General features: G+C 38.2%; 1 protein-coding gene across 2 annotated transcripts; it reads left to right on the top strand.

Moving 5' to 3' along the window:
• The first annotated feature begins 5,648 nt into the window (after positions 1–5,648).
• Positions 5,649–14,992, top strand: LOC129778515 (arrestin domain-containing protein 2-like). 2 transcript variants are annotated; one of them, XR_008743451.1, is made up of 3 exons: positions 5,649–5,916; positions 5,980–6,265; positions 14,004–14,137. XR_008743451.1 is itself a non-coding variant. In XM_055785457.1 (3 exons), exons 1-3 carry the CDS (start codon positions 13,831–13,833, stop codon positions 14,959–14,961), a joined length of 1,008 nt encoding a protein of 335 aa, XP_055641432.1. In that variant the 5' UTR covers positions 13,651–13,830; the 3' UTR covers positions 14,962–14,992. The 2 variants fall into 2 exon arrangements, 1 of the variants encoding a protein (XP_055641432.1); XM_055785457.1 differs by lacking the exons at positions 5,649–5,916; positions 5,980–6,265 and adding exons at positions 13,651–13,945; positions 14,249–14,992 and having other exon boundaries at positions 14,004–14,183.
• The last annotated feature ends 8,972 nt before the right edge of the window (positions 14,993–23,964 follow it).

The following is a 23,964-nucleotide window of genomic DNA, read 5'->3' as shown; positions in this document are numbered from 1 at the left end:
TCTATTAAAGGGTGTGTCACATCAAATTGCATCACGGATAAAACTCTGTAAAAATTCGCCCAGTAGACCGATCTTTTTGAAAATTTTAGACAGTAAAATAAAAATTATTAAACAACTTTTGGCATTTTCTTTTTATTCATACTTTTCATTCATAGCCCAAGCCCGTATGCTCGCACCTTCCTCTTTACCCCGTCCATAAGGTTCTGTACAACGTCAGGTTGTAGTTTTTTTTGAACAGAAATCCATTTTCTCTTGAAGTCCGCCTCCGATTTGTCAACTTTTGGGTTCTTCCGGAGGGCCTGCTTCATAATCGCCCAATATTTCTCTGTTGGGCGAAGCTCCGGCGCGTTGGGCGGGTTCATTTCCTTTGGCACGAAGGTGACCCCGTTGGCTTCGTACCACTCCAACACGTCCTTTGAATAGTGGCACGAAGCGAGATCCGGCCAGAAGATGGTCGGGCCCTCGTGCTGCTTCAATAATGGTAGTAAGCGCTTTTGTAGGCACTCCTTAAGGTAAACCTGCCCGTTTACCGTGCCGGTCATCACGAAGGGGGCGCTCCGCTTTCCGCAAGAGCAGATCGCTTGCCACACCATGTACTTTTTGGCAAACTTAGATAGTTTCTGCTTGCGAATCTCCTCCGGAACGCTGAATTTGTCCTCTGCGGAGAAGAACAACAGGCCCGGCAGCTGACGAAAGTCCGCTTTGACGTAGGTTTCGTCGTCCATTACCAGGCAATGCGGCTTCGTCAGCATTTCGGTGTACAGCTTCCGGGCTCCCGTCTTCCCCACCATGTTTTGCCTTTCGTCGCGGTTAGGAGCCTTCTGAACCTTGTATGTACGCAGGCCCTCCCGCTGCTTGGTCCGCTGGACGAATGAACTTGACAAATTCAGCTTATTGGCGACATCCCGGACCGAACTTCTCGGATCACGTCTAAACTGCTTAACTACGCGCTTGTGATCTTTTTCACTGACGGAGCATCCATTTTTTCCGTTCTTCACCTTCCGGTCGATGGTTAGGTTCTCGAAGTATCGTTTTAGTACTCTGCTGACCGTGGATTGGACGATTCCCAGCATCCTACCGATGTCCCGATGTGACAACTCCGGATTCTTGAAATGAGTGCGCAGGATTAATTCACGACGCTCTTTTTCGTTCGACGACACTTTTCCAAATTTACGAAAAATTGACAGTGAAGCATGGCCAACGTGATCTATACACTCTTATCTGATTATAGGCGAAAGCTGAAGATATAATTCCTAAAAATTAAATTTCTACAGCGTTTTTTCCGTGATGCAAATTGATGTGACACACCCTTTATTTCATGATCAGAACTCACCATAAACATTGCTCGATCGCGCTAAGTCGGCGCTGTTTTGCAGAAGGTAAACATGGATCATATGGAAATAGTTGAAGTCTAAAGCTCGAATCAAACGAATGAAGAATGGAACGAATGAACCATAACGCGAAACCTCAAATGAACAGGTGATTTGTTACAATCATTCATTGCATTCTTGAAAGTATCTGTCAACGAGGAAACTGGTACCGTAAACGGGGGGCAAATTGATCACTATTTTCAGAAAAATGTGAATATTTCCGGTTGTATTAGTTAGATTAATACCCAATTATTTTTAAAATCAGTACTGGTGCTAAGGTCACAAAATGTTATGGAAAGCTTTGTTCAAAAAAATCCTTAAGCGTTAATTTGGAAAATTTCAAAACGTTGCTTATAGAAAATCAATTATTTCTTCACATACGGTCATTTAAATGATAATTCAAGGGTTTGAGGATACAAAAACCTGATTGAGTCCACTCAAAGGTGTGGTCATGTCTTTCCATAACTCGATTTAAACATTGATCTGCAGATCATCCGGAGACCATTCGGGTCATTCTAATGTGGCCAAAAACCATTGAAATGCTCACCAATGAGCTAGTTTTGACAAACCAAGACGTTCGATATGTCTCATGATGCGATTCGGTTCTGGTCATTCGTGGTGCTTTTTTGTAAAATAGTTTTTTCTTACTTGATTGAATAGAAATTACAAGTATTTGATTACTTATTCAACTCATCAAGCATCGGCTAGAAGTGAATTAATATGTTTAGCGTCTATAAATATAGCTTGATGTGTTGAAAATATGTCATAATAGAAAATGGAAACGGAAATGCTATTCAGAAAAATATTAATTTTCATGCAATTTAATAAGTGTTTCGTTGAGAACCATTGACAAAAAGAAGCTTCAGATGGTTATTGAACATGTCAGATTTGAAAAACGTTTAAAATTAAATAGCATAATACCTCTGAAAATTTATGTTTGTTTTCAGTAATACGTTTGATCAATTTCACCCCGGTGATCAATTTGCCTCCGGATGACGGTACTTAACTACCATGCAAAATAGTTTTTTTTTTGAATAACTCAATGGTGTGCTTTCTTTGGTGGTAGCTGACGTTTAGAGAGGCAATGCCTATCTTAGCCATTCAGGACAGCTTGATTCCAACAAAAAACCGCGATCGGTACGTTAATCACCAGAATAAAAATGGGAAATGAGGTAGGGAAATGTCTATGTGATGAAACGGATAGTAGTTTGACCGGATACCGGAAGCTGCGAGAGCGGATAGCCGGGCATTCGGCTGTTTATTTGCGAATGCGAATCTGGGAGACACTGCATGTGCGAGAGAATAAAGGATTACATTTTAGGGAGAAATAAACACATTTTTCACATAAAAGTAATGAACTACAGAATCAACTTTTAAATGTAAGGAACCAACTTCAAATTTTGTGTTTTTAATTAATTTTCCAAAAATGCATGATAAACTGGAAGCTCTCCAAGCTGGTCAACACCCTTGACACCACACTATTATCCTTCTTGTTATCTTCCACTAATTTAAATGTGTTTACAACATAATTTTATGCAAATTTTCCTCAAATGAAAGCATCGTGCGCACTTTTTGAATTTTTAGTTCAGTCATTTTAAGGCAAAAACCGGTCTCAAGGAAAAGTTCAATAATTCTTTCGTAGTTAAGATTTGATCATCAGCGTGGAAGATTTTTTATGATCCCCTATCTTTTAAAATTTTTCGGATCAGCTACCTAATAACCTATATATAATAATATAATTTTAAAAAGATATAATAGTTTTCGATATTTAATTTAATTTATGAGAAAGTTTTCTCAATAGTTTGAACATTTATAAAAAAAAAATAGAAGGTTAATAAATTTCTCAAAAAAATGTTTCAATCGGACAACAGTCTTCAGGGCCATTTTTGGAAAAAATGAACAAAATTTCAATAAAATGGGGAGGATCGGGGCAGCGGAGGATTAATTTGGCGTTGAATTGCTCTCTGGTAAACTGTGACGTTTTGATAAGGATTTAAGTGGAGGAAAACTAAAGAGCAATACAAAAAACTTATCGTGCAAGATTAGTAAAAAATTATTGAGTTGTGAGTTTTCTGATGTTTTCTCCCCACGGGTATTTTGGAAGTATTATTTAGACACTCAATGCAGGATGGTCAATAAGCAGTTGAAAATTAAAAAATATATATATAGATATTGAAAATATTTTTAATAAGGTATTAGTACCCTTTGAAAATATTGCGGAAAAGGTTTCTAATGCGCTGATGACTAAATGTGAATTGATCGTGTGAATGAATTTCCTGTGGCGAAATGTCGAAAATGTTTTGAGTAATCTTTGAAACGCTGTAACTCTTTTATAAAATAATGCATTCGTCAAAGCATCAACTGGACCATGTATTAAATATTTCCCAGATTGCGATGAGTAGATTTGACCATCGATTTGTTGTGCGTTCATTATTTCATGAAATATTCTTAATTCGAAATCAAAGGATAATTTTTCATTCGATAGAGAATACCTCTGTAGTAAATAGTTCTACTGAAACTCTCTATGAATCAAATGGACGCGGAATAATCATGTTGATTGGATTGCTTTCAAGCATATATTCTCAAAATCTAGAGAAACTTTGAAAACAAACTATAAACGCTTTATCTTTTCTTGCAAAGTATTTTATCTACAACACATATACACATCACACACTAGAAATTTGTAGCTTGAAAATGCTGTATTTTTTATCTTAATGTCATCGTTTATATCGAAGATATAGGCGTTCCGAAATCTCTGGAAAATTTCGACCTTCTACTCCTCATCCTTTGTCAAGTGAGGATCTATAGATATCAGTAAATGCTTCCTACATTATTTTTTCTTTTTTTGAAATTCTTTTTAAATGATAGAAAAAGAGTCTATGTATATAAAATCGTTCTGTTCGTTTTTGTGCGCTTCAAAAACTCGAGCTCTGATGGAGCTCATATTACAACACAACATACGAGCCACTTCAAAAATTGTTGTTGCTACTGCCAACGCCTCAAGAAGCTTCACGATTTCCAGATGAAATGAGCACACTTCTGAAATAAATCTGTGAAAGTAAATTAACTTTCTAGTATTGAAGATGTATTCTATGTGACAGCAACACAATTCTTTGCATGTGTTCTTGCATGTGTAATCGTGAGCTTAAATTGTGTCTGATAGTGATTTTAAATCTATTTAATTTTATTCGATTGGCTTTGCTCAAGATCAATCCTTGGAATTTTGTAATTTATATTCGGATGCGGATTGTTCAACTGGATATTGCGCGTTTCCGTGTTGACAAACCAGATAGCCTTTATATCTTCGAAGATAATAGAAAAACAAAGTATTACAAGTATTTAAATTAGAGGCGAATGAACTGCAAAGTTTAAGGCCTTTTAAAAACAAAGAACAAAGAACATACAAGTATTTCAAAGTTAAACTCATATGGAATATTTGCTTTGTTTTACTACTCATTTTTCTGTCATAAAACACCAATGAGCCACGGCAAACGTGGCAGGGTTCAGCAAGTAAAATTTGAAACAAAATAAACTTAAATGGAATTAAAATTTAATTCATGCGCAATTAAGTTATTTCCTAAATTATTCTAATAAAATCAAGAGAAATATCCAGGGGGGAGGGGTATGAAAATGTCCATGCTTGTCCACGGAGGGGGAGGGGGGAGTTTAAAATCGTGCTTTTTCTGTTCACGTGGTATGTGGACAGCTCCTAAAGTGACCAGATGGTCAAAGGTCTAACGCGGGACACAAAAAACAAAACGTTATGTGAAAATAAACCATAGTTTAGCGAGTCTCATTTATTCGTGAAACACTTAACATGTGTCCTTGCAATTAAATCTAATCTGTATTATTACTTTCTAAGTAACGTTATTCAGTTGTGATTTTTCAGTGGTTTAGATTTTGTTTACGCCTGAAAATCATTCGCTCAGAGCATTAAAGCCTGGCAAGCACGATTCAAATTCAACAATTTTCTTCAAATTACCGAATGGAATGCTCGAAAATTTCAATTCATTTTTCATCCAATTTAGTGTTAACGTATGCAGTTAAAAAATGGACTATTTTCGGATGGCGATAAAAAAAAATTACAAAAAATAATTTAATGGAGCAAATTTTCCTTAAATATTACGTTTCTTAAGCCTTAAAAAAATTAAAATTGTTCATGGCTGTTGATAAGCCGCAGCAGCACTGTCAACCAACTTCATGATTTTTTCATACTATCACCTTCACCCCACAGCAAAGGAGTTGGATATCCTGAGACACTTTGTGTCCGCCAGACAAAGCCGATCTGGTATTTCCAACATCCTCTCCCTGTCGTTCTTCAAGCCGAGAGATCGAAATAACCGGCCAAACGGTTAAGGGGAATCTGGCCAAAATGGACATTTTTATGCGGAAGCGTCAGACGAGACCGGCAGTATCTGAGCAGCAGGCAATCACCCGGAAGGAGTAGCTTCAGGTGCTGGTGAAAAACTTCTTTTCGTGCTCATAATGGAAGATGAGACGTGCTTGATGCTAGAATTCAACGAATGGCCGGGGACCGGGTACCCAGGTAAGCGATGACGTCGAATATATCATCCACATCAAGTTCTCGAAGAAGGTCTTTCTCTGACAGGCGAGAAGGGAATGTCCAAGCCGCTCTTCTTTCGAGTCATATAGTGAACGGGGAACGAGTACGAAGTGCTTGCCGAAACTTGCGAAGGTGATGTGGTCTTTATGCCGAAACGGGGATCAGCCCATTATGCCAAAAGATCACTGGAGAATGGATAATGGATCGGCTGGAGATAAACATTGTCGCGTAGACGGCCAACCTTCCCAACATACCCCAGTTGCGGTCTATAGAAGACTTTTAAGCGAATGGCTAAAATGGAGAGATAGCTGACTACCAAAGCCACGGAAAGGTAAAAGAACATGTCGACATCCCTCTTTTCATCAGCCATGATTAAGGTTCCGGCCAACATTTGCTTCATTTGCGATACTTCATCTAACAACCCTCTTCCTGCCCAGCATACACTAGTTCTTCCGGCTTAATTACCACGTTAAGCCCTGACCGAGCTAGAGGACCAAAGATGAACTTTTCGTTTGACTCACGTTGGTCCCTGCGGATCAATATGGGACTTTTATAAAAATCATTATAAATCTTTATAAAAATCGAATCCTGATAAAAATCAATTTTCCGATTTTGTTGCTGTCGTGTCACTCTCTAAACAAGAAATCCACTGTCGGTGCGATGAAACGATGAAACGATGACGCCCTTGAACAGTCTGACAAATAAAAGTTTTATTTTGAGGTTCATTCATTTAAGAAAATCAACATGATCAAATTGTAATATTGAAATAAATTGATATCGCGGGACATTTTCGTTCCTTTTGCCAAATGCGGAACGTTTCGCGGGACATTTTGTTGAAATGCGGGACTGTCCCGCGTAACGCGGTATCAGTAAACTGACGTCTGGTCAGTTTACTTATACATTATTTTATTGAATCTAGATTGCATACTATCATTTATTGAAATTTCCGATCTGCCGCCACAATGTTTTCTCATTTTTTTTTTATCTTAAAATAGCGTCCGTCGTATCAATTTCGAAGCTAATTTTTGTTCTGATTATATTCAATGGAATGAGGAATGAGGCATAGTGAGAACGTTACAAAGCATCAAAGCGAAAATGCGAGCGAACCGTCAATTCTTTTTTGGTATCCAATTTTTGTCCACCAGCTCATGCTCGTTTTCTGAAACTGTGATTTTCTTACGAAGTAATTTTACCTTCAGGGTACGAATTCTATTCTCCAGATCTTGTATATTCCCATCGTATCCTGGAAACGCCTCTAACATAACGTGAGTGATTGTCAAATTGAAAAAGTTTCATGGATTCAACATTACGGCAGAGTTGAACATCGGATCATCAAAATCGAATCTTTTTCTCATTTGCTTGATTACCTCCATGAAAAAACAACGACAAATATCGTTTAAAATGATCTGTCATTCGTCATTCTTCTGCTGCCACTCCAAACTAAAAATTCTTGCCGAATGATCTTCAAATTTAATAGTATTGAATATTGAAACAACGTAAGATTCCTCGCAGTGAGAATGATCAAATAAAAATCTTTCATGTGTAGCATCACGAATTCAGGTTTTTCAGCCTGGAGCAAACGATACAAATTTGTTGATCTGGTCCAAAACATACTCCAAAAACAGCAACGGACGTTTTGTCATGAAATCTTTGGGAGCAGTCAATATTCTGCCAGCAGTTTAATTTTTGTCACATTCATACTAAGTGGTTGAAAACAAAATTAACTCTGAAAATCGTAAAATGTATCTCTTCAAGACCGCCACTAACGAAAGCCAACGGGTGGCCGAAGGGTGTAGGATTTTAAGCTGCCTGAGTTTCAAAATTTCCTGTATTACCTCGAATTCGTTGGTTCTTTTTGAACTATTGAATATATAGGAATATATTTCCCTCTATAAATGCTCAAGATAGTCAAAGATTTTTTCACATGCATAAATAGCACACAAGGCCAGCGAATGGCATGCACATTTGACGAATACTAGTTCTGGGCAATCGATTTTTATCAAACGCATTACGGAATTTTAAACCCCCATCATCACGGTCGCACCGTCCGACGCGAATTCTTTCAGACGATCCTTGTAAGGAATTCCGTCTTCATGAAATTGATCAATTATTGCATTTGAATTGCTTTTATGATCAGCAGTACCAATCGAAACTACGGCGTAAAAGTCGGCATGTACTTTAATGTTGCTTCGTTGCAAATAAAAGAAATTTCATACGCCGAAAAAATCTGTACCAATCTGTACTTTTTGACGAAAATCTGTACTCTGTACCGTACAGAATCTTTACCAAAAATAACGAAAAAAATCTGTACCTTTCCAGATAAATCTGTACGTGTGGCAACACTGGTCACAAGTTATATCTACAGCATCACTTTCACAAGGCAGACAGTGAAAATTGTGACGAAATTGGATGATGACATCAGATCCAACTGAAGCGTCCTTTTGTAGCCCTGGAACTATTACCAAGATTTCGACTAAATGTCAGACGTATGACACGGTTGGAACTCTGAATGAGTATCAGTTGTTGAATTTCTAATAATAATTCTAAATTATTTTTTTTAATTAAATAATACCATGACGGGACAAGATGAATGAACTGGAAAATACAATTTTGCTGGGTTTTCAAGTTTTGACGTAGGACTACGTCTAACCGGAAGATATAGGGGGTGAAATGGAAATCTAGGCACTGAACAAGTAGGAAAAAATGCAAGATTTGGAACGCTTATAACTCGAGCATTTCTCAATAGATCGCAAAGGTTTTTGCATCAATTGATAGGAAATATATCTACGCATCTATCATAACGAATAACATTTCATTTTTTCTTGAGATAAATAATTGAATAATTGTGAAATATCAACCATTGTCAAAATGCACTATGTGCCCATTTTTGATTGGTCCATTTTGTGCTCCTCAAATCGTACCGACCAAAACGGGCAACCAGAGCAGCAGCGAAATATAATGAAGCACGATTGGAAAAGAAAAAGAAAAAAATGAACGAAACATTGGTCGCAGTCTCACACATGCGTAATTCTCGAGCCAGCCAGTCAGCTTAAAAATCCCCGCTCCGCTGCCGTAACGATCATTCTCATTCAAACCGTACACCACATCGGTTCTCATCACAACACATCGAGTTAGCTGGCAAAGCTGCTCGCGACGATAAGAAAACCCGCATTCGGAACAGAACACATTCGGTTCGGTGGACATTAAGACAACAGGCAGTTGCAGCGAGTAGCGAATGCCAAACGCAATCGCAAAACGGCAGCTGGTAGCAGAAGAAAAAAGTTTGTTCTTTATACAATCTGCTTTGGTGGAAATCCAGAACAAGGCGGCATCAAGGGCGTTCGAAATGGTTTTTTTCAAAACCACGAGTACTAAGTTTTCTAAATTGGAACCATTCCATAAAACAAGGCGCTTTTCAGGGCCATTAAACCTTCCAGAAAAGAGTTTAGGAAATACAGTTCAATGCTTTCTAAAACATTATGCAAAATAATAATAAAACACAAATTGATTTTTTCATCATTTGTTTGCCAGGATCTGATCAGTATGTGAATTTGGCAGTTGTTCTGAGCTTATTGATAGTTGGGACTTTCCTGATTATTCAATTTTCACCAATTCTTAAATTGTTTCCAGATTGAAAGTACAGTAATTTACAATTAGTTCGACATTTAGCTAATTGGACGGACATGTAATGCGACTTATTTAGTTGGACATTTTTGTAAACATAGAGATCCAAATTATGACCCCACATTGAAAGTCGACACTGTACCACTGTCATCGCAAATGTTCAATTACAGGTTAAAATCGTCTCCAATGCGACACTGAGTGGCGCGTCGGCACGTCGCATTGAATGTAATTTATAGTACAACATGTCACAAAGCTGGATGGGAAGAAATTTTCCAACTGTGAAAGCTGTGGCGAGTGGCAACAAATCGCTAAACAGGAAGGTTTAGCCGAACAAGATGGGGATATCGAGTGATAACAAAGCAATGAACTCTTTAGATTGAAGATAATTTTGTGATCCTGAAAAGGACCCTTTTTAGCCTGCATGTGAATCCAACGAGCGAACAAATCGTAATGAATGTATTTTTTTGCCATCGCTCCCTTTTAACGCTCATTCGTTCGTCTCGTTGGACTCGCCCCTCTGGCTAAGTCTGCCGATTTGTCTCTATGCTGTGAGTGTGTACCGCTAGAGTATAAAACACGCGGACCCCAAAAAAATATCTTATTTTCTTTCAAACCGTAAACCCGTGTGGTTGTACGGCATCGGCATCGTGGGCGTAACAAAGGAGGACAAGTTAAGGGAAAGGCAAAGTCTCACTCGAACCGTGCAGGTCTCCAGTTCCCTGTTGATCGCATTCACTGATTGCTCCGCAAGGGTAACTAGGCCGAACGGATTGGTGCCGGAGCACCAGTATACCTAACAGCGATTATAGAGTTTCGGCCGTCGGAGTGCTCGAGTTGGCTTGCAAAGCTGCTCACGACAATTAGAAAACCCACATCAAGAACAGAGCAGGTTCGGTTCGGCGCTCATCAAGGCAACAATTAGTTTCAGTGAGTGGCAAAGTGTTTCTCCGGCACGTCGCATTAAATGTAATTTACTGAACAACATGTCACAAGCTGGATGGGAAGAAATTTTCCAACTGTGAAAGCTGTGGCGAGTGGCAAACGCAATAGCTAAACAGGAAGGTTTAACCGAACAAGATGGGAATATCGAGTGATAACAAAAACACAACACCAAAGGTTCTTTTCAGAACCATCAACATATTCATAAAGAGTAATAGTAAACTAATCCATTTTTCAGGTAGATAGGTAGGTATTCACATAGCAGAAGAAAATAAAACAATATATTTAAAATATATATTTAACAAAAGCTGTCCCCTTTGTATAGTCCTACGTCACTCCGGTTATGTCCCCGACATTACCCACCCGTCTTTTTTTTTTATTACATTCATTCTGTGAATCAAAATAAAATTGCCTTTGATGTTTGAATATACATGTGAAATTCAAATTAAAAAAATACAAAACTTTTGAACTTGTGGACCGCTTTGGATGATTGACCTATCACATTAAATCCAATGAGCATTTTTCAAAAAATGTTACAATTGCGAAAAAAATTGATTTTGTTTCCGCAATTATTGATTGTATTTGTTTTTTATTGTTTATATCCCTTTGGACTAGAGGGCACTGCATTTTTGATATATTTTTTCTTGAAACCTGAGGGTTTTTTAGATAACATATCCAAAAATCAGGGAGGTGTTTGTTGTAGCACATTGACTCTGATTTGATATGTCGATCATCTGAATCGGTCCAGTAGTTTAAAAGTAAAGAATTTTTGAAAAAAGTCATTTTTGAAAAATGGAAATGAAAACCCTAATGAAAACAACAACGAAAAACGAGTCTCATATTTCGTGCTACCACTTTTCCAACAATCTGAGAACCATTATACGGTTTGGCATGGAATGGCTGATTTGTAATATAATTGTGTGCTTTCAAGTAGAATTTTGGAACACTTTATTTGTATCCACATTTTTTATTTAATATTGTATTTTATTTACAAGCATGTTTTTTAAATGTTCTCTCTTGATAGTAATATACTACTAGATAGTAGATATATACAGTAATAGTAATAGTAATAGTAATAGTAATAGTAATAGTAATAGTAATAGTAATAGTAATAGTAATAGTAATAGTAATAGTAATAGTAATAGTAATAGTAATAGTAATAGTAATAGTAATAGTAATAGTAATAGTAATAGTAATAGTAATAGTAATAGTAATAGTAATAGTAATAGTAATAGTAATAGTAATAGTAATAGTAATAGTAATAGTAATAGTAATAGTAATAGTAATAGTAATAGTAATAGTAATAGTAATAGTAATAGTAATAGTAATAGTAATAGTAATAGTAATAGTAATAGTAATAACAATGCAGTAATCAATAGCACCTCGATTATCTACGAGCGGATTATCCGCGAAAGAAAGTTAGATAGTAAATCTAAAGATCTTCCCGAAATTTATCAATTAGCAGTAGACTTTTGATCTTTTGTTTTGGTTTTCCTTTCCCATTTTCTGATTACTGATGTATATGGATTTATACATGGTATAATACTTTTAGTGGTGATAGAACATAGTTCTCATGATGAAATATCTCTTTTTTGCGTTAGCACTTAATTTTTAGTAATTTATTACGATTACCAATTATAGATCACCGATGTCCGTGAAGTACTCAATTCCACGGATGATGGAGGTTCTACTTAACATGATACAAGTGATACTTACGCTGAGAAGGCCAAAGTTCCTGTGGAAACGATAGTCCCCTCTAAGGAGAAGAACACAATTTTTGACGTAGGACTACGTCTTTCAGTAAGGGTGGCAAATCAGAAAACAGGTCACGTTTTTATGAAATAAAGTTAACGTTAATAACATTTTTTGCTGCGAACGAATTTTAATGATTTGCATACCAATCGAGTCGGAAATTTTCTAAGATTTGTTTGATATGCTATACATTGTAATCCCATAGTCTGTATATGGTTTAAATTTATGAAAATTGGAAGCATTCCCATTTCACCATACATTTGTTCTGTCCATTTATGTGTTTTCCCGAACAGAGCTGTCAATATCGGGCAACTTATGCATCCGCTAGAATAGAAACAATGTTATAGGCGAATGAACTTTAAAGTTCAAAGCCTCTACAATGCAATAAACTAACTAATAGAAACAACGATTGTGGATAACGAAAAGAGAATATTTGCGAAGTATACTACACCCTTGCATAGTAAGTAAGTTATCGCTAGCGTATATATATATGTTGCATCTCCACTGAGGAAAATTCTCATTCATTCTTCGTGAGGACGCCGACTGGACAACACCGTTGCTGGACGAGGGATCGAATGCCTTCCTCAAGGCAATGAAACCGAAAAATAAGTTTCCTTGGGAGCTGGGACCGACACTGATATTGTGAACATGCTCTTGCTGCGGGCTGAATGGAGCGCGCAGTAAGAACAATTCGGGGCTCAACTTGTTAAAACTAATTCCACCATCTACTCCAACAACTCAGATACGTTACTGATGACTTCTGGTTTTCGGGTTTAAGTCTGAGCCGAACATATTTTTGTTCACTAATAACCGTAAGCTTTAATGTAAAATTTATTTAATGTTGAAATTTGTATCACAAACCTTTTTTGAGGAATCTTACGGTGCTAAGGGCTTTTTGCATAAATTTGACAATTTGATCAAGTACAGATGTTACAAATGCAAGTTCTATTTCGGCGGATGGGACGTCTTGTCTAGTATTTGCCTACTCCCAGTTCAGCAGTTTCGAAGGTTTACATAGGCGGCTACAACAAATAAGAGATACGAATTAGATACGAAATAGATACGAAAAAAGGACATGAGACAATTCGACTTTCATAGGCTAGGATATGCTAGCTGAACATGTCTTGCTTTATTCTTGTTATGCTATAGAACAAACGGAATATCTATTAGACGCAAAGATGAAAGGAAGAAAAGAAACGCATGTGCAGAATTGACGAAATTTTAATAACGGTCAACGCACTGGTACGAGTGCCATTCATCTTTGCCTATTCAAGTGATACAAATATCATTGCTCTGAAGGACGAAAGAAGTTTTTTGGTTATTAAAATATTCTATGACATTAAAAAGTAGATCCACAATATTCTCAGTTCTGTGGTGGATAACATACAGCATACGAAAATATGCTTTTGTTTGCCAACAGTAGAAAGTGACGTGGGTATGTGTCGCCTAAGATATCCTAACGCGACGGTCTGGCGCCATCGGGCAGCATCATTATCTTCGATATTTGCTGGAGCACGTGTATTCTGCTAATATCGGAGCGTAGCCAAAAATGTGATTATTTTGTGGTGCGCGAAGGAAAGGATGACAGTCAAAATCGAAATTGTGCTCACTAGTGGGGTCGATGGGGTATTCTATCCCGGCCAGGAAGTAATCGGTGAAGCAATTGTGGTTCTGACTAAAACCATCCGTGTCTCGAGTATTGTTATTGAATAAGTTTGATTCGAAAAAGTGATGAATAATTGACATTATTTTAGGATTGAAGTTGACGATTAGTGGTATTGGTAAAACGGAATGGAGTGAAGCAAACAGCCAAAACGGACGATTTCTTAACCTTGAGCAGTTTTTATTCCAAGCAAATGATGCTGCATCGAGCACGACGTACACTGGCAAGGAATGTTATCTACACTCCGAGCTTATCCTTTGTCAAGTCAATGGTACGTAGCTATGACGAATCATTGACTGTGAATGATGTCATTTGGTAAACAAACTTTTTTTTTAGATTTCATGCCCGCCGGGGGATACACATACGGCTTTGCTTGTCCACTTCCTGAAGCGATTCCAGCCTCGTTCGAGGGCAAGAATGGGCGCATCCGCTACTCATTGACCGTAACCGTCGAACGACCGTGGAAACAATCTAAAGCCCACACACTCGGCTTCCAAGTGTCCCGGGAGCTTGATCTCAACAAAGTGCCCCTTCTACCAATCAAAGCGGAGCACACGAAATTTCTCAGCTGCTGGCCATGTCTCCCTTCGGGTTCACTTGCACTCTCAGTTCAACTGCCATCCAATGGGTTCATTCCTGGCCAAATGATTTCCACACTTTTGCGTATCAACAGCAGGCGAAATATAAAGGTTCGCGAAATCACAACCGTTCTTATCCAGAAAACCACATACAGCGCTAGGTGGCCAAAGCATCGGCAACGGATTGAGAGTGTAATTATTTGCAAGACTGTATCGCCAGGGATCACGCTTCCCGAGGGAGGCATTTTGGCCGAGGAGAATCTACAAGTGCCTTGGCTGTTGCCTACCACCTGCTGCTCGAAGATCATCAAAATATGCTACGAAATAAAGGTGGCACTGGAGGTGAACACCTGCTACCTGCAGGACCCCTTCGCAGTTATCGCTATTCCGATTGTGATTGGAACGATTGCGGAGCGCGATTCGGAACTGTCGGAGGAAGAGACTGTGCTGGAGTGGTCACGTAAATCGTAAATTGTTACGTAAACGATATGTTAGGGACCCCAAACCGGGTTTCGTTTTGAATAGGCTTCATCACTCGCTGCGATAAATTCAATTATAACATTGCCATATTTTCAAACTCTGAAATATATATTTAAGTCATATCTCAATCTAACTGGATTTTGTTTAGGGTAATAATATTATTAATTTAATATTTTTAGTTTGTCAAACGCTTCGCTTCATATGAAAATTTTGATTATGGGAGTTAAAGAATGCACATGGAGCTTTGTCTGGAGAATATGGCTCTCTTTTTTTCAATTAAAATTTGTTCTACTGATCCATATGAGATCTAAGGTAATTCAACTAGTAGAATTCGTAAGCTCTGTCTGAACTATATGTACCAGCTATATGTTTCAGTTTTAGACACACAGTTATCCAAAATGGCTCTCTTGAACTTTTGAAGTAAGTTTGTACACAAAATGCATTTTGTTCAATTTTATTCGTTTTCAAAAAAGCACAGTCAATCCATTATAGCGACAGAAAACGGGGTCGCAAGACAAACACAGTCACACCCTCCACCTCTAAAGACTCATCACGGCCCTTTTCGAAATTGCGGAGTCCGTTTTGAAACCACCCTGTATTTTGGGTGGCAAGTTCTGAGAAAAAATTCTGGCAAGAACGGGAATCGAGCCTGAACCTCCCATTGTGATAGAATTCCGACAAAAAGTGTACCACATTAAATTATTTACAAAATTTCATATCTCAGCTAGATCATCTTTGATATTGATGTGCATATTGATTTATTCGGGGGAAGCAGAAGTGCCAGCAATACGATACCATAGTCGAGAACGAAAACACTCGACAACATTTAAACAGGATATTCTTGTCTCAAAAGCAGTTTGGGAAAAAAATCGAACACAACAAGCTATGTCCTCAAATATACAGTGATAGACATTCGTTTAGACGCACTTGAAAAATCTTGAAACACTTTCAAAACAATTAGGAATGTTCTTTTTATCGGGATACATATTTTCTGTAGTGGTAGTATATTTTAGTCACTTTTATTGAAAGAACGCGCGTCACACTCACACACGCACAAGGCGGCATCAGTGGATGTAAACATTCAAACGCCGTTTTTTCCCGAGACATACGTTTAGCCGCATAAAAATCAGGTTTTCGTATAATCACCGAGTCTTTATCTGTGTTTTTTGAAAAATTACTTCGGAGTATTCAATTTACACGGTAAACATAAGATGTGCAATGTAAGAAGTTGGTCAGATAAGTGATTCATGTATAGTTTGAAGGAATGTCGAAAGGTACTCTATTAACGGAGGAAGAACGGAGAATAATAAAGATGTTCAAAGAAGAAAAGTTTTCTAATCGCTCGATCGCAACAAAAATTGATCGATCTGAGAAAGTGTTACGTAATTTTTTGAAAATGGGCCCGAAATATGGAATAAAACGACCTACAAAAGGGAACACCAAAGTTACTTTGCGTCTTAAATGTCAAATAAGACACAAATCAACCAAGAAACGATTGTGTCTTGCTCACAAATTAAGGCAGATTGGTTGTTCCAGTAACGAAGAGGCATATTGTGCGCATCTTGAACGAGTCACCAAACATCAAGTGGAAGAAACTTCAAGGGAAGCCGAAACTGACCGCCACTCATAAGCAGAACCGTCTAAATTTCGCCCGGCAATACATGGAATGGAAACTAGAATTGCGAAATGTTGTGTTTTCCGACGAAAAAAAGTTTAATGGATGGCCCGGTCTGTTACAGTTGCTATTGGCACGATTTAAGTCAGCGGAATGTCGGGAGATCGAAGCGAAACTTTGGGGGCGGAAGTTTTGATGGTGTGGGGAGCCTTTGTCCTATCACAGCAAGCTTCCCACCCGAATGAACTCCAAAAAGTATCTTGAATTACTGGAGGACGTTTTGATTAGCCATATTGAGAATAACGCTACTGAAAATATAGTTTTTCAGTAGGATAATTTATCGATCTACGTTTCCAAGTAATCAAAGGCATGATTTGCTGAGAAGGACATTCCGCTTCTTGAATGACCTGCTTGCAGTCCCGATTGAAATCCCATAGAGAACCTATGGGGAATCTTGGCCGGGATGGTCTATGCAAACGGACGACAATTTGACAACATTTCCAGCAGTAATTCAGGAGTGTTGGGCCCTAATTGATATGATAACACTTCAAAAGCTGTCTGACTCGATGCCAAATCGAATTTTAATGTGATCCGAAATGGAGGTGGATATTCAAAATATTACCTCCTAAACTCGAAATGCATGTTTAGGTCTCGCCCTTTATCGCGCATTGAATGAGCGCGAAGGCCAGAGAAGGAATAGGGCAAAGAAACAAAATGTTTATTTGTAGAAACTTGTAGAAACAATTTTTATTTATAATGATTAGTTTACAGAAAAAAAAATTATAGAAGATTGTGTTCAAGACACGATCACACCGTTGACGTAGAACTACGTCAAGTCCTCCGCTTTGAGCTCTTCTCAACAGAAGCCTTATCTATTAACATTTCAGGTCTTGATTAGCTTAGCTTTGATCCTTGGTGGATATAGTTTTGTTACTGTGTCATGCGGAACCAAATCACACACAAAATTCCTGAACAATTATTTTCTTGATGAGCCGACAATAGCCTAGGATTCCCCACACAATTGTGCAGTTCTGAACCTTAATGAAATGGCGTCAGTTTGATGTAATGATTGCAATGCTAGTGACATCAGCGAGTAATTAATTTGGTCGCTACCACAGCTCAATCCGAAAAGAAGACATGTGATGACACAAAACAAGGAAGAACAAGCGATGTTTATTGCTTCGTATCTGGAACGATACTGAAGGTTTGCCTCAGCGAGATCCAATATTTATGCTCTAGGCATGAATATTGGATCTTCGTTTTTCTTCTTCTTCTTCCCTTTTTTGTTCCCGGAGACTTTAAATCACTGCCTTTCGTTGATCACCGATAAGTTGCTCGTTATTGACGGCATGGGTAGGAATGCTCACAAATGACAAATGTATGGGAAAATGGAAATGCTTCTAGTTTTTATCAATTCAAACCGTTTACACACCAGGGGATTGTAATAAAAAAAAAACTTAGGTAATTTCCGATTTGTTTGTATGTAAATCGTCAAAATCCGTTCGCGGCAAATATAGTTATTAACGTCAACTTTATTTCGTAAAACGTGACCTGTTTTCTGATTTGGCACCTTTAATGAAAGACGTAGTTCTATGTCATTTTGCAAGTTTTTGCTGGCTAAAGTAATACTTAAGGACACAGAGAATGTTAATTTGGCCGTAGATCGGATCTTATTAACAAAGTTTCCAGAAGAGAAAAACGCCCGTTCAGAGTCCACTTATGTTGGGTAGAAGAGTATCGAATCCCATTGTCATGTTTTTGCCTCTGATGCCCTCTGTACGAAAACTCTTGAGCGAGAATCCTTGATGCTCAACTGTTCTGCAGGTTTCCCATCGTCCAGTGGCTTTTTTCCTCCTGTTGTCCAGCTACTGAATCAATATCATCATCGTTAAAGTTGATCAAGTCAGGAACAATTTCAAATGTCTGCTTGATCAATGCAATCCGCGACGTTTGATAGAAAACGCCAAAGTCTCCATAATTGTGTCACGACCACGAGCAGAATGATACGGGAACAAATCTGCATATGACCCATTCCAGCGCGACGTGACAACGGTTTGACTCACTAAAAACAGGTTCTTTATCGTTTTCTTGTATAAATCACACGTTTTCCAAATGGTAAACGATTTTGAAGTGAAATTGAGAAAATTTCCTACAAGAATCTTTAGCTGGAGAATATTTTGCAGTTGAATTCGCCAGTGTTGCCAGTCCAATACATTTGTGACGTGACAACACCTGTCTTTTTGCCGGTTCCGACTTTTGAACATTGATGTTGTATTTTCAGTTCCGTTTCAAAACATACAAATAAGCTTTGTTCTATGATTTGTCAATGAAAGATGAACGTAGATTCCTGTATACTCAGTTTTTCAAAAAACTCGCAAAAACATGCATTTTGACGGCATGCATTTCGTGACGTGACAACGCGCTCTGTGCGAATAAACAGTCTCCACGAAACGTTGTCACGTCACATAATCAATAAGTTGTATTAAATAAGAATTTCATCGTATTGTAGCAAGCAATATACTATTTTTTATGTTTTTTAATTACTCTGAATACTTCTTACTTTTCTCTGAGATCTTCTCTTCCGAAAGCCCATCCTATACGGGAAGGTGATTCTAACGCAATCGGTGGTCCTGAACCTATCCTCCTTTCCTCCTTTGTATCTCAGAGACGGTGCTTCCTACTGAATTTTCAACCAAGAAACGAAACATTGCGAAACAAGGCAAATTTAATTGCTTATGGTATGTTCATTAAAATAAGCTATATAAATTGAATCTACCTGTTACTTGTAATACACGATATGTTTTTATTTGGGTAAAGTCGGGGTGGTCTTAAACCGACCTTCAGTTTTTATATCGTGATTGTTTCACACGTTCACTCTGGCGCTTGCCATCAATGGCTAACACAATCCTGGTTCATCGAGTGGCGCTCACTACAGAGGAAACGCATTTGATTTTGCTATCAAAAACTTTTGATAAACTCTTTGTATGCATTCGCGCACATACCTGTGCAAGGCCGTTTATGTTTGGGTGTTGAAGATGACTTTGACTTTGACGTTGACGTTGGCTTTGATCGTTGATGTTTGCGTGTGCATTTGTGTGTGCACTTTCTTTGTATAACTCCACATATGTCGCTCTAAGGCTAAGTTGATTCCACTCTAACATAATCTCCATCTCCCTTAAATCCTATCTCTCACTATCAAATATATATATTTTTTATTCCTCTTCGGGCCCCCTTGGATATATGCTAACGTTACCATTCACGATCGTATTGTGGTATTTCATACCATTCCCGGTCTTTTATATCCGTTTTTAACGAACCGGAAGTCACCATCCTCGATTCCAAAATGGCATCGGAATACGATATTCGATTTCCGCTGGTGAACACTTATCGTATGAGTTTTCCATATTTTTTCAGCATTCAATACTACCATCAGCAAACCGGAAGTTGAAATAAGATTATATCTTATATTATGGAATCTACGTTCATATATTGTTGACAAAACATACAAGAAGGTCATTTGTATGTTTTGAAACGGAACTGTAATTAATTAATTAATTATTAATGTTCAACAGTCCGAAACAGCAAAAAGTCAGGTGTTGCCACGCCACAAAAGTATTTGACTGACAACAAGCCAATCTAACTATAAAATATTCTCCAACTGATGATTCTTTTTGGAAATTTTCTTATTTATACTATAACATCTTTTAATTTTGTGTGCTTCATTCATGAAAACGCAAAAAAAGTTATGGTAGTGAGTCGAAATGTTGTTACGTCACACTGGAATGGATAGTATACTTTGCGTGACGTGACAACGACTTGTTGAGATAGTTGATACTCCTCTATTTGTTGACTGATCTTAACCAAATTTTGTGGGTTGTTTACCCTCATTGTTTGCTCAGAGAAACCCTAGTATAAAAATGTTTGAACCTATGTTCATATGATAAACTAAAAAAAAAGCTCATTTTTTGTGACGTGACAACGCTTCAAAATACCTGTTTTTCAAATGCTTGTATCTCATAAATTACAAAATGAAACCCAGGTCTACCCACGGCAAGTATTTAATCACCCATTCAATGGTATATAGACATTGAAGTTTGGTTAAGCATGTGCAGATATATTTCAAGAAACATAAAAGTAGTGAAAACCTAAAATATTTTGAATATAATAATGTAGTTTTTTAAACTCGCCTCTCTCAAAAGTTGGTGCATAAAAATTAAATTTGTTACAAAGAAATTATGATATAACTAGTGCTTATTCAAATAATGTTTTCAATTTTCTCCTAAAACTAGATTTGAAATTTGGTGCATAACCTCATGGAATGGGTCATACACAAAACGTCGTTTGCAATTCTTCCAATCAGGGCTTCAAACAGCTGCTTCGAAATTTTTGATGATTACTCCGATAGCTGTTCTAGTATAAATCGCAATCTGACGTCAGCTTCAAAAAGGGTGCATTTCTTCCGCAATAGCAGTTCAACAGCGACCAGAACTGGTTCGAGGGCACCAACCAATTCCTTTATCGCTGAAGCTTATCTTGTGTTTCGTTTTCAGATCTATCAGCGATTTTTGATCTGAAGTTCGGAGGTCGTAGAATCGGCGCAACACTGCCAGTTGTGTTTTTTCGATCTTATTTGATTCTCGAGCAATGTTTCAAAGCGGCATAAAGGCAAATATTGTTTATGGCGTGAAAATAAATTTTACCGAAATTACCGGTTATCGATTGTAAATTACCGGTAATTCGGTAATGAGAAATGGCCCGGTATTACAGGTAAAACCGGTAACGGTAAAACCGGTTAACAATCCCTACATCCGATTCCAGCTGAGTCATCCGCAAGGCAACACCAGAACTCCTAACAGGGAAGCAGTTCGAAAACACTGGTAAGAATAATAGAGCAAATCCCAATCTGAAAAGCAGATCACTTACTTCACTCGGACGGACCATTCTGGAGCCGTCGGATTCTGAGGGGTCATGGCTACCCAAGTCGGGATTTGCTGAAGTCTAAGGGTTAAACCCATAAGAGAGCCCTTAAGGTAAGATTTTGAAAAGTAACAAAAATCCAGGGAAATAAGTTCCGTGGTTAACGTTGGAGGCGTCATCCCTTTTATATCGAGGGGTCCCGGAAATCAGTATTGAGGCAGACAACGATGCGGTGTAACTGTGCAATTAGTGCCCAATACAGTAAACGCTCGATTTACTGCCGATTATGTACTGTTGAATACCGTTGACACGTTGAGGCTCGATCAGTTATTTCGTTGTACACGAACATTAACAAAACTAGATGAACGAAATTCGTGAATGGCACCTCTTTTTATACACATCATCCGTTGCATTGTATGTGCACCCGTGGCCGAGTGGTTAGCGTCTCACATTATCATGCCGGGTGTTCGGGTTCGATTCCAGTTCTGGGATTTTTCATCAAAGAAATTTCCTTCGATTTGCACTGTGGTCACGCGTATTCAAGAGCTTGCCCCTCAGAATACATTCAAGGCGTGTTATTTGGCTTAAGAAATCCCAACTTAGTATTAGCAAATGGCGCTAGTTAGTAAATACGTTGAGACGGTAAAAGTTCCACAGGGAACGTTAACGCCGTTCAAGATCCGTTGCATTGTATGTGGGTGGAGATAGCAATGCAATATTTGTCTTGTCGGTGCACGGTGCTGTCGGTGCTGAACAGAGAATGTGCTGCACGTGCGCTCAATGCATGCACCGATGACTACATTCCGGAGCAGTTGAGTCGGGCTCGAATAGACCAGAGCGCGCTGTAAAGGGTGTACCGTTTAAAATCCGCACGTTTCTCGTCACGGTTTGGGGACATATGAACCTTAAACGTACGTAGTCCAGCTCGAGTTTTGGTATTCTGTACGAAAGTCTTGCTCACCTGCAACTTTTTAGCCACATCTTGAACTGAACTGAAGAACTGAAACTTTTCGCGCACGCACTGTTCTTTCGTTGCCATTTTGAAAACTTTTGCGCACCTGATGAAATTAACTCACAGAATGTAAATAATACAAATTAAACTATGCCTACGCAAAATTTCAATTGATTTTACCCAACGGATCAAAAATTAGAGCAATTTGAGTGTGTGCGGATTTTAAACTACATGCTCTGAAACCAGTTGAATCATGAATCACTGAAGGATTTCAGAGGCAATAATCGCTCCATTTGGAGCCATTATTGCCGGAATACTGCTAGAATACTTGACTTACACAAGCCACTCGTGTACCTTCATGATAATGCTCGGGTTTATGTTACTGAACCGGTTCAAAACTATTTGAAAAATAGTGAATTGGGAATTTGGTCTCACCTGCATTATTGCTCAGAAATTGTCTCTTTTGACTACGACTTTTTTCGATCGGTGCTGAGCGTTCTTACTAGACCTCTCTTCAGAGACTTCACTGACTGGTTCTGGAGAAACTCGTTATAATCGTTTTTGGATGTTTTGGTTCAAAACAATCAGTGCCACAAATCATTTGAATGGACCAATTGACAATATGTCCTCTCATTTAAACCACCAATTATACAAAATTGAAACCGGAAAAAGCATAACGTTTATATGTGACTTAACATCGCAAACTTTGGGCTAGTATATTCTCAAGCAATGGTGATCTCGTGAGTGTTTGCCGACTCAAAATCCTTGTGTGAACTTCTCAGGTATTGTGGAACAGTGCCGTAGAATTCCCATGTTGGGCGTTAGCCAGCTACCATCTAAAAGCAAGAATAATAGCATCGTTCTAATTGAACCCCAACCACAGAAAAGACACAGAGATTCCTAACGTGGGTCGAAACCCACACATAAGTCTCTCTCTGAAGCGAGATTTCGTAGAATTATTGAGTTCTTCACAGCATCTTATAGCCGCTATTCTGACAATATTTTTAATTGTTGGGTTCATTTGATAAAGTTTAACCGTTCATTACTCCATGTGATGTTAATTTTGTGATTTCTACTCTAGAATGCCAAGTGACATACACAAAACATTCTACAGAATCGGTTCAAGTTCGGTAATTTTATTTGACAACGTGATCAGGAAACTCCTTCATGACCGCGATCTATCATCCTACTTCCTAGCCCTTAGAGGTTAGAGTGGTGTGTGGAGGTGACTCATAGTGAATTTATTTGAAGCCTCGGGAACGTTGAGAAGATGTTCTCAATCAACTCGGGACCCCCCCAGATTTGAAAATCGTTAGGGAGTCCTTTCGAGTAAACTATACTTTTTCAGAAACGGATTTTTTATTCTGGCCACTATCGATTGCATAATTCGCGATTCAGTTTCTAGTTCGTTCGTGACTCCATTGTTGCTTAAAAATTGAACCGTCCATTCGAAGATTTTCTTCGAATTTTTCTTTCCTACTATTTCGTGGTTTGTCTTGTCAATGATAAT

The sequence above is a fragment of the Toxorhynchites rutilus genome, chromosome 3, assembly GCF_029784135.1.
Source record: "Toxorhynchites rutilus septentrionalis strain SRP chromosome 3, ASM2978413v1, whole genome shotgun sequence".
NCBI classification, from domain to species: domain Eukaryota; kingdom Metazoa; phylum Arthropoda; class Insecta; order Diptera; family Culicidae; genus Toxorhynchites; species Toxorhynchites rutilus.
The sequence above is the reverse complement of the archived record's forward strand: the minus strand, read 5'-3'. Positions and strand labels throughout refer to the sequence as shown.